General features: G+C 40.4%; 1 protein-coding gene across 4 annotated transcripts in view; it reads right to left on the bottom strand.

Moving 5' to 3' along the window:
- VRK2 (VRK serine/threonine kinase 2) overlaps positions 1-7,778 on the bottom strand; it is a 99,232-nt gene extending 91,454 nt beyond the window's left edge. For 2 of the 4 annotated variants that reach the window (XM_052648494.1, XM_052648498.1), the window contains exons 1-2: positions 7,521-7,608; positions 5,507-5,668 (exon numbers count right to left, since the gene is read on the bottom strand). In XM_052648494.1, the coding sequence (XP_052504454.1) occupies positions 5,507-5,668; positions 7,521-7,605 (247 nt within the window). In that variant the 5' untranslated portion in view covers positions 7,606-7,608. Of the gene's footprint in view, positions 1-5,506; positions 5,669-7,520; positions 7,609-7,656 lie in introns of those variants that run through there. The other 2 variants (XM_052648495.1, XM_052648497.1) reach the window with 2 other exon arrangements.
- Between the last annotated feature and the right edge of the window lie 4,282 nt (positions 7,779-12,060).

Below are 12,060 nucleotides of genomic sequence, written 5' to 3'. Positions count from 1 at the left end.
CCCCACAAAGATTTCTTCTGCTTTTAAAGAACAAAATTGAGCTAATCTGAGAGGATTACCCAAGAAATGTATGGCAGTCACTTGATCTAAACATTTATCCACGAATAAATGATTGATCTTAATGCTTCAAGAATTAACTTTAGTTATAATAACATTATTTATAAAATATAACGCTCTTGATTTACTGTCAATAAAGCATATATGGATTTTATAGTTAAAATGTCTCAAGTTTTTATGACTAAGAGTGTTATATTTAAGATTACAGGCTGGAGTTAAGGGTGACATCTATAATTATGGGAAAAAAAAGCAAACTGGCTTGGGTGGGTTTAGTGGTCCGACTTCAGTCTCAATCTCTGAGGCAAATAACTGGTAAACATATAGCCTGTGCTTAATATTCCAAAGATGCTAAATGGTCATGGCTCTGCTCAAATTCTAAAAACTAAAACTTCTACAGATAAATCATTCTATCATTTGTTACTTCCTCCTCCAGGGGATCTTCCCAACCCAGGGGTCAAACCCACCTCTCCTGCATTGGTAGGCAGATTCTTTACCACTGAGCCACCTGGGAAAGCCATATAAGAAGACTTTATAGGAATTTGGCTAAAGTTTATTAGCTATAATTCTGTTTTTCTAGATTTTTGACTAATTCTGAAACATAATACCTTTCGTATCTGAAACATAAGATACAGCTTATGTGAGAAATTTTCACTATGTCATCATAAGTACTACTGTAAATTGAAATGGGAAAAACATACACTTTGGCAAGTAAAATGTCATAGACTTCCACTGACATTCTGTGTTTCTCAGTTTTACCACATTTAGTAGCTAAGCCCATCACAGTCCATGGGAGGACAAATGGAAAAACCCTCCCATACATGTCTTAGTCACCGTGCTAATCCGAGCACCAGACACTGAATTTAGAGTTCAGCTATCACTGAGAATGGGACGTTCTAAATAAATAAATCAATTCCAGTGAACTGCTTATGAAGTTCCAAGTTCTTTAAAAATATTACCTTAATCACTGCAAGTATTATTACCTCAATCCTAGAGGACAGAAACAAAGATTCCTGAATAGATGAAAGTCACTCAGTTCGCAAAAGGCTCAGGTCAAAATCTTAAGCTGTGATCTATGAAATTCCCCAGTTTGCTTAGTTCTGTGTTATACCTAGCACTAAAGTAAAATTCAAACTCTTAGTTCTGTCTCCTGAAGTTTTAGAATTTTTTTTTCACTTATTTGATCCTGAGGTTACTGCAAGCTTTCCCATTCCCTGAAAGTTTCCTTTCTTCCTTTTCCCCTCCTCTCTTTTCAAATGCAAAGACAGAACTTTGTTTTATGTTCAGACTTTCTTTTCCCTCTTATTACTACTTCTGTTACTGCTACAGGAACATTATTTCTCCAAGTTTAGAGTAAATACAAAACATCTCTGCCCCTTCCCCTTTACTTCTTGCTGACTACTGAAAGGCTTTCGTTATTGATCTAAAAACTACAGGACAGCAGCACGTGCACATGAGTCAGTCAGGGCGGTTAGTCTCTTCTCAGCCTTAGGTGACAAATGCTGGTGAAGCGTCTGCTCAAAGTGTGTCTGGAAAATACAATGCTTAACAATGTAGCTGGACACAAAGGTATTAGGGAAATCTGAACTGGCCGGCTACTTCATCTATACAGGAAATGATGAGAACCATGCTAAAATGCAAAACATGATATAATTTCATATGGATTATCTCAGCTTGAAAATAATACGTAAAAACTAATTTTAACAAAGTTATTGCTGACAGCATCTCACTGAAGAGCTGAGATTATGAGTGCCACTTTTGATAGAACAGTAACAACATTTGCAACACACAACTTTTCCTCAAAATAGCTAAACATTTCTTTAAAATCTTACCCAGTCACATGCATTTGCTCATATATCCAGGATCCAGGTTCTAAAATTCAGATAGTAGTGGGTACTTCAAAACTATGAAATCTTGAAAATTATTGCAAACTAAATATTATTGAGAAAAATTAAGTAAAAAATATGTGCAGTATTTAGACTGAAAGAAGCAAGGTTTTTTCTACATTTGAATAGGGGCAAATAAATCACATGACTAAGCCTAAATTCCTAATTCCACATGCCTAAATTCCTTTTTCACAACAGGAACCACACAAGTAACATGTATACACATATATGTATGCATACACACATGTTAAACATGCTCTTAAATTTAAATACATATTAACACATATAATATTTACATTTAAAAAGAGAAAAGAAATAAGACTAGTATAATCAATACTTTTCTGTAGTTCTTTGAAATTACTCAAAATAATTCAAATATTAGAATAACTGATAAGCTGTGCAATCCAAGGCTATAGTTCAGCCACATCAGAAATAACTTATTCAACTCCATTTCTCTGACCTTGAGTCAAGACAATATACCAGAGATCTTAACGCTCATCTATATAAGAGTATTCATCAATTCAGAGTTTCAACCAACAATTAATTCTTCAAAGAATATATTCTGTAGACTCTAAGTCCTCTCAGGGTCTTTATCTGCAACATTCCACATGGTAGCCACTACCTATAGGGAGTTATTGAGTCCCTAAAATGGGACTAGACATACACTGGTCTAGTCTCATTTAACTAAAGAAGTGAAATATTTCCCTTTTTTAATATTAATGATGTGTTGGAATTATACTTTAGATATATCACATTAAATAATACATATTATTTAAATAAATTTCAGCTGCTTTTTTTAAAATCTGGTTCCTACACAATTTTACATTCCATATGTGGCTTGCATTATAATTCTGTTAAAAAGTGCTTCTTGTGTCACTAAATCTAGTACTTAACATTTTTTAAGCAAGTTCAAACCCTTTAAATAGGGAAGTTGTTCTTTATCCAACCCACACTATACTTTTGTGTTGGTCTTATCTTCCCAACTAGATTAGACACTCAGGTGATTAATAGGAAGTTATTTATTCACTGTATTTCACCCATTTATTTGATACTAAAAACTCAACTTCATTAGAAGAGGAGTTTAATCCTTCAAGATCCATGAAACACATCTGTGTGAGAAGGGTGGCAGAATCAGTTCAGTTCAGTCGCTCAGTCGTGTCCGACTTTTTGTGACCCCATGAACTGCAGCACACCAGGCCTCCCTGTTCCATCACCAACTCCCAGACTTCACTCAAACTCACGTCCATCGAGTCAGTGACACCATCCAGCCATCTCATCCTCTGTTGTCCCCTTCTCCTCCTGCCCCTAATCCCTCCCAGCATCAGAGTCTTTTCCAATGAGTCAACTCGTTGCATGAGGTGGCCAAAGTATTAGAGTTTCAGCTTTAACATAGGCCTTCCAAAGAACACCCAGAACTGATCTCCTTTAGAATGGACTGGTTGGATCTCCTTGCAGTCCAAGGGACTCTCAAGAGTCTTCTCCAACACCACAGTTCAAAAAGGTCACCCTAAAATAAGCCTGTTTGGCAAAAGGATTATTTTGAACTGAAGGCACTTGAAAACTAACAAATGCAAGGAAACGCTTTCTCTGAACTCCCTTTATTGGGCTAAAGAGAGAACCCTGGCCGCCCCCCTCTCCAAAGCACAAAACCAAAAAACACAACTCAACTGTTTTAAATTACATCTAGGAGAGCTTCATTAACCAGGAAAGACTGACTCATCACAGAAGAGATTAGAAACTGACATCACTCCCAAACTTTGTTACAGATTAACACAGCCCCCATCTACTCTTCTACATGCCTAGTAATGTCTCTTAAAAATCATGTACTGCTCCTTATTAAGATGGCATGTAAGCTCTCAAATCTTACCATGCTTTAGGATATTTATTCAACTATTTTCCCCCCTGTAATATTACTGTGCATATCTGAGGTTATTGATATTTTTCCTGGCAATCTTGATTCCAGCTTGTGTTTCTTCCAGTCCAGCATTTCTCATGATATACTCTGCATAAAAGTTAAATAAGCAGGGTGACAATATACAGCCTTGACGTACTCCTTTTCCTATTGGAAACCAGTCTGTTGTTCCATGTCCAGTTCTAACTGTTGCTTCCTGACCTGCATACATATTTCTCAAGAGGCAGGTTAGGTGGTCTGGTATTCCTATCTCTTTCAGAATTTTCCACAGTTTATTGTGATCCACACAGTCAAAGGCTCTGGCATAGTCAAGAAAGCAGAAATAGATGTTTTTCTGGAACTCTCTTGCTTTTTCCATGATCCATTCTGAAGGAGATCAGCCCTGGGATTTCTTTGGAAGGAATGATGCTAAAGCTGAAACTCCAGTACTTTGGCCACCTCATGCGAAGAGTTGACTCATTGGAAAAGACTCTGATGCTGGGAGGGATTGGGGGCAGGAGGAGAAGGGGACGACAGAGGATGAGATGGCTGGAGGGCATCACTGACTCGATGGACATGAGTCTGAGTGAACTCTGGGAGTTGGTGATGGACAGGGAGGCCTGGTGTGCTGCGATTCACAGAGTCGGGTCGCAAAGAGTCGGGTCACAAAGAGTCGGACACAACTGAGCGACTGAACTGAACTGAATATCACTGTGCACATAACATCAAAAAATTAATATATTTGTATACCTTTTCTCCTGTTAATCTTCCTTCTATCAGTTTATTTCATAAACCCAGCTATTAAACTTAGGAGAGCAAAGGGAATGTCTTTCCTCCCCTGTACTCTAAAATATTTAATAAGGAACCCAAGATTCTTCCAATGAAGGCTTTTTTAATCAACTTCTTAAATGCCTCCAGACATAGATGTAATAAGTCAATATATTTAGAATTTCTCCTTGAGAGGATTTTTTTTAAATCACTAATGTTTATCTTATAAATTAAATCTCATCTTATAATGGATATCCCTTGATCCTTAAAACTATAGATAAAAGGTAGCCCTGAACAATCCTTTTAAATCAATGTGATTTAAAATTTTTTTAATGTAGTATAAAAACACACTCAACTTAGGTTCCTTACTTGTACCAAAAAACACAGAAACTATATTTAAGTGTCTGTTAATTATCCTAAAGATAGCACATAACTAGTACCAATCTAGATGTACAAGAGAGAAGTTAATTCATTCCACACAATAGATGGCCTTGGAGTACTAAGGCCCAGTTCTCTAGTGAGACCTAGTGAAGAAATGACCAAAACCTTATACTACTTCAACATTAATGATTAAGATTCACATGGGAAATGTTCGTAATCATAGAGTTGTGTTCTCTTGAGTCAAAAACCGATGTATCCAAGAAAACACAGTCTCAAAACAGAACATTAACCATCTGTCTGGCAGACTGTGTAACTGTGCTCTGAAAAGACTTTCTACGAGTCATTTAGAAAGACATGGACAAGAAGGGACTAGGGTCAGTAATATCTTGAACCTAGCATAGACATTCTACTAAATACTAACTATCTTCATATAACTTACATTTATGAAGTCTATTTTATCTCAATTTTCAAAATATTAAGAAGTCACAGTCACATACATAAGAGTATCTGGTGATTTATACTTTACCTAAATATATCAAACCAAATCCTCCAGAGCCAATCAGCTTGCCCAGCACCCATTGTTTTCCTTCCATGTCATCCAGGATTGTGCCTTCCGGAAGTGGAATAGGAAGCTTGTATTTCTCTTTTCGTCTTGGTGGCATCACTTCTGTTGACGGAAGGAGTGAGGCTGTGATTAAAAATAAAAACAAACAAACAAAAAAAACTCCACTTAAATACGTTTCTCAAAATGTCTTCTATGCACCGTCCCAGAAATTAGGATTCTGAAGTCAACTGGGATTGGGAAAGCCCACATATTATATTCAAACTGGAGATTCACCAACATTACAATATTGAAATCAAAGAGACACTGATACTAAAAAAAATCAAAGCGTGTTGAACCTCACTTAACATTTCCAAAATTCAGTTAGGGGGTCAAAATACCTATTAATCATTCAGAATATACCTTAAATGAGTTAATTTCCAACTACAAAGAGAAAATAAATTTCATATATATGAAAATACTCCTTTCATTGAGAATGCTAAATGTCAAAGAGGAAAGCTCTTCAGTCACTAGAAAAAAAAAATACAGCTTTTGGCTGAGATAATATGGACAATGGCAAACCCAGCAACTGACACAAATCAATAAATATTGGTTAAATAAGCCCAGGATTTTCATGGATGCGTAACTAAGCAGAGCACTAGGCCACTGTGCAGTTAGTTTTAAGGCTACCACACTACTGTTTCAACTTCTTTCTGCTTCTCTCTACCCTGTCCCTTCCCCATTATCACCGAAGTGAAAACTGCCCTGCCTTAGAAATTTATGCAGCACTACCAAAAACAGTGTAGAAACGCCATAGAATATCCACACAACTTTAACCAATTAACTATAATTGTACATAGGTTAGCGAATCTTACTAGAGATTTTTGAGTAGGACTAGAAAATTTCTTAGGGAAAACAGAACACAGAGCATGTAAACCTGAAACCAAGTGTGAAGGTAACCACAATCCTCTAAGTAGTTTCAAAGAACTTTTTTTAAACCTGGTGAGTGCCTTCGAAATGAAAGTAGTCTTCACTGTATAATCTATCCATCTTCTGAACGAGGTTTCTGTTCCTTCCAGTAGGCTTTCCCTGCTTCACTTATATTAACCCAGCAGCAACACCCGGGTAGAGCAATATTCACTTGTCCTCCTAACTGGAACACAAAGGATGCTGGGAATTCATATGAACAGTGCCCAAAAGAAGGAAAAGTTCTGACCAGTACTTTATACTGGGGGCTTCTCTGGGGGCTCAGACAATAAAGAATCTGCCTCCAATGCAGGAGACTTGGGTTGGATCCCAGGGTCGGATCCCAGGGTCAGGCAGATCCCCTGGAGAAGGGAATGGAAACCCACTCCAATATTCTTGCCCCACGGACAGGGTAGCCTCATGGGCTACAGACCATGGGGTTGCAGAGTCACACAATTGACTGACATTTTCACTTTATATATACTGACCAGTATCTTGACTTTAAATACTGGTATCCAACACTTATTTGCTGATTTAAAACCTTAAGTCTTCAGATAACTTTTCAGCATTAACAACATTCTCCATCAGTATGAAGAAGATAAAAACCGTTTGGGGCAAGTCCGTGATACCAGAACTTGAAGCCTGAAAGGTGTCTATACAATGAACACCCGCGGCAGGGATCCAGGGTTCAAAGCACAGGAGGAAGCGCCAACCTCCTCTCAAGGCAAGTTCCAGACAAGCTAGTCCCTGCTGTTTCAGGGCCCTCCCCTCTAGGATGACAAGCGCTTAACACGAGTTTCCGGAGACAAACCGGTACCCAGAGGCCTGAACCCGAGCCGGGACAGGGCTTGGGGCGGCCTCGGAGACGGACCGTGACGGCGGGGCCAGGGGCGGCCCACCGCCCGCCTGACCCCTCGGCCGTCCAAGACACCCCTTTTACCTTCCCACCCACCCAACTCCCCACTTTTTGCCACGCCCATGGCCGGCCCGAACCACCGGAAGCCCGCCGGCGTCCGGGCTCTTCACTTCCTACCTCGAGCGCCTCTACGCCGGGGGAAAGAGAAACCCAATCCCCTTTCCCGCCTAACTCCCCCGCCCCGCGTTTTGCGCAAACGCATGGGGAAGGGGAGCCAGGATTTCGCGCTGAGTTTTAAAAAGTCAGAACCCACCGCGGAAGCAGGGAACCCGCCCGGGCCCGGCGTCTCACTCTGACGGCAGTTCCTTCCCGGCCTGGGGCGCCGCGCGGGCGGGGCAAGCGGGACGCGGAAGTGCGGGGTCTCGCCGCGACTCCCAGGACCCGGGGACGAGGGAAGGCTTGCCAGGCGCTCGGCGAGCCCGGCGCCTCCCTTGGGCCTCGCGAGGCCGGGCGGGGCGGCGGGCCTCCAATCCCGCGGGGAGGCGGGCCCGGAGCCGGCGCGGCCCTCGGTAGGGGCCAAGCTAGCTTTCCGCGCCTGGGCCCGCATCACTCACCCAGGGCGGAGACGCCGTCCCGGGGTTACCCGGAGCCTAACCCGGGCCCAGGCCCGGGGGCAACCGTAATTACTTTAAAACTATAAAAACATTTTCTAATTTTTTTGGTCTGTGAAGTGGAAATAAGCCTTTTTAGGTCAATAAAATTTGTTAAATTAAAAAAATTATTCTGGCATTTCTTAAAATGATAAGGAAGACTTTATTCAAAACTCTTGCAATAGAATGTAACCATTCTACCTCCCCGCCCCCAGGCCGGCACAGAGCTTTGTAACATTGAGCATGGATACATGTGTGTGTATCTTGCTGAGTCCTTTCCGTGTTCACCTGAAACTACCACAACTTTGCTAATTGGCTATACCCCCATACAAAATAAAAAGTTTCAAAGTTTGAAAAAAGAACTCTTGAAATAGGAGAAAGAGCTATGCTCAATTCCAATTATGGACAGAAAACAAAAGTGGAAATTTATGGCCAAGGAACAGGTTGGGGTCAGTGGATACAAAATTACTAAGAGGAAATATCAGGGCAAAGAGTTGTTCAGTCGCCCAGTTCAGTACCACTCTTTGCGACCCCATGAACTGCAGCATGCCAGGCCTCATTGTCCCTCACCATCTCCTGGAGTTTGCCCAAGTTCATGTTCATTGCATTGATGATACCCTCCATCCATCTCCTCCTCTGTCGCCCTCTTCTCCTTCTGCCCTCAATCTTTCTTAGCATCAGGGAATTTTCCAATAAGTCTGTTCGCATCAGATGACCAAAATACTGGAGCTTCAGCTTCAGTGTCAGTCCTTCCAGTGAATATTCAGGGTTAATCTCCCTTAAGACTGACTAGTTTGATCTCCTTGCCGTCCAAGGGATTTTCAGGAGTCTTCTCCAGTACCACAGTTGAAAGGCATCAGTTCTTTGGAATTCTATCTTCTTTATGGTGTCCAGCTCTCACAACCATACGTGACCACTGGGAGGACCACAGCCTTGACTATATGGACCTTTGTCTGCAGAGTAATGTCTCTGCTTTACAACACGCTGTCTATGTCATCGCTTTCCTGCCAAGAAGCAATCATCTGATTTCATGGCTGCAGTCACTGTCCACAGTATTTTGGAGACCAAGAAGAGGGAATCTGTCACTACTTCCACCTTTTCCCCTTCTATTTGCCATGCAGTAATGGGGCCGGATGCCATGATATTTACTAGGAGGAAATATCAGGGGGTAAAGAGAGTACTTGCTAAATAGTGCTAACAGAATTCTTGCAGAAGGCAGGTCAGGGTAATCAGACATCATCTGGGGGATGGTAGAAGCTGAGGAACTGAATCCTCCAATGGAGGATTGGGAGATGCTGGCTAAACTTAGCATCGGGAGATGCTTACTGATATTGGACAGTGTGGAGAAAACATGTAAGTCCAAAAGTGAATGCCTATTTGGGAAAGAGTTCAGGTGAGCCTAAGTAGAGTTTGGTCAAGGAAAGGATCTTTATCAGGTTATTGGTTATAAGATTATGGTGATAAGTAAGAAGGAAAAATAAGCTGTTTTGTAATATATAATAAGGACTCATAGCTTATAATATTTGCAGTTAGTTCAGTTCAGTCTCTTAGTCATGTCTGACTCTGCGACCCCACGAACTGCAGCAGGCCAGGCTTCCCTGTCCATCACCAATACCCAGAGCTTGCTCAAACTCGTGTCCATCAAGTCGGTGATATCATCCAACCATCTTATCCTCTGTCATCCTCTTCTCCTCCTAAAATATAATATTTCAGGGTAGGCAAAACAAATGCTCAGAAAGCAATTATTAAACAATACATCGACATCTTCTCTAGGAAGTCAGTAATTTCTTGGGATGCAAATTGAAAGGAAAGTCAAGATCCTTTAATGACTTTGATGGAATAGAGTTTTAGGACTGCCTACACCTATCAAAATGTCACCAAATTAAAAACAGCATGAGAAGACACTTCTTTAAAAAAAACTTAATGTTGTGGATATAAAAGCATTTTTAAAAGAAACTCAACAGTCTGTATGCAGAATAATTGTGCCCTTTAAGATACTCATTCATTAATGTAATATCCATTCTTATTTCCGTAAGATACATATGTAACATGCTATTTGTTTCCTGTCCAAACATTTATTTGGGCATTAAATCTCCCATTCTAAATTTGTTCAGCTTTCTATCCACTCCCCAGGCTCTAGCACCAGGCACAACAGATTATTCTTAAGGGGTCATACATGGCTCCTCTCTTCCATACCTATATATGCCTACTTGTGTTGGTGCCATAGCTCTTTCCTGTTGCTATAATAGAATACCATAGACTAGGTGGTTTTAAACAACAAAAATGCATTTCCCAGAGTTTTGAGGCTGAGAAGTTCATGACTCAGTCACCTCCTAAAATCCTCCATCTCCAAATACCATCACGTTGGGAGTTACATTTCAACATGCAAATTTTAGGAGGGCACAAACACTTAGCCCATGACAGTTAGTAAATCCTGCAGGCTCAACTTTCAAAATATACCCACAATCCATCACTTACTGCTGCCCCTACTTCTGTCTTTCTGGTTGAAACCACATGTCTTTGCTGGAGACTGATAGTACCATCCTAAAAGCAATCCTATTTCTCACCCTTCCACTCCTTCAGTCTCTTCACAACAAACAGCCACATGGTCTTTTTAAAAAAGCTTAGATCACTCCTCTGCTGAAAACACTTCAGTGCCATTCTAATTCAGTCATTGTTAGCCAGTCCTCATTATGACCTAAAACAGTGTTTTTCAACCTTGGTGCTATTGACACTTGGGCCAGACAACTCCTTGTTAACAAAGAAAAGAACCTCAACACCTAACTTACATGCCACAGAAAAATTAACTTGAAATTGATCATAAACCTAAATCTAAATACAAGAGTTAAAGCTATAAAACTTTTGGAAGAAAACCTAGGGAAAAGATTTTATCTTGGAACAGGTAAATCTTTGTAATCTTTGAATTTGTGTAATGAGAATATACCTGGGGGCAGGGGGAAAGCTGAAAACCTAAATAAAGATATTCATAAATTAACTTCATAATTATTAAAAACTTTTGCTCTTCAGAAAGCACTAAGACACCAAGTTTTAGTGTGCTTGTCGAATAACTGGAACTCTCTTAAACTCCTGGTAGGGATCCAAAATAGCACAGCTACTTTGGAAAACAGTTTGTCAGTTTTTTATAATGTTAAACATATAATTAGCATATGACCCAGTCAGTATTCATGTTCCTAAATATTTACCCAAGAGAAATATGAACCTATATCTACACAGTGACTTGTATTACTTGATTACAAAGGGGCTAGTGGAACTTTTTGGAATTCTTGATTGTGGCAGTGATTACACGATTATACATTTGTCAAAATTCATATAATTGTACACTTAAAATTCAAGAATTGTATTGTTTGTAAGTTATGCTTCAACAAAACTGTTAAAAAGGAAAGAATGACAGAAGAGAAAGATGGGAGGAACCTGAATCCTTGAGACCATTATTTCTCATGTTAGGTAGCTAGAATAGGGAAAAGGAGTCCAAAATGGTGGTGGCTAAAAGACAAGGAAGGAAAAAGCCCACAAAAATAGAACAGAGGAAGGTCAAAGAAAGGTCCGAGGACTGGAGTGAGGACTTCAGGTGGAATGGCACTCCTGGCTAAGCCCAATTTGCATAGGACAGGCCCAGGGGAAAGAAAAAAACATAAAAAGAGGAGCCAAAGGGGTTTCTCTCTCTCTCTCTCTCTCTCTCTCTCTCTCTCTCTCTCTCTCGCTGGGGGGCTCTTCTCTTTGCATCTTTGGATCGACATGCCCTCACACCTCACAGATGGATTTTCCTGCTATCTTCTAAATAAAATAGAGCTGTAACACTGATCTGTAACACTGATTTGTCTAAGAGCTATAACACGGTCCATTTGAGACCTGAGAGCTATAACATGGTCTGTCCAAGACCCAAGAGCTGTGACACACTGAGGGGTCTTTAATGTCCATCACTCCAAATCTTTGTTGTGACTAGACAAAAACTGAAGGCATACACTCGCCTCACATCTCTGGTGCCCTGACTTAGGTTTAACCTGGCTGAAACAACCTCTGCGCAGAAGAGGCCAAGCACAGCAGGA

The sequence above is a fragment of the Budorcas taxicolor genome, chromosome 11 (genome assembly GCF_023091745.1).
Source record: "Budorcas taxicolor isolate Tak-1 chromosome 11, Takin1.1, whole genome shotgun sequence".
In the NCBI taxonomy this organism is placed as follows: domain Eukaryota; kingdom Metazoa; phylum Chordata; class Mammalia; order Artiodactyla; family Bovidae; genus Budorcas; species Budorcas taxicolor.
Note: the sequence above shows the minus strand (reverse complement) of the source record. Positions and strands in the feature narration are given on the sequence as shown.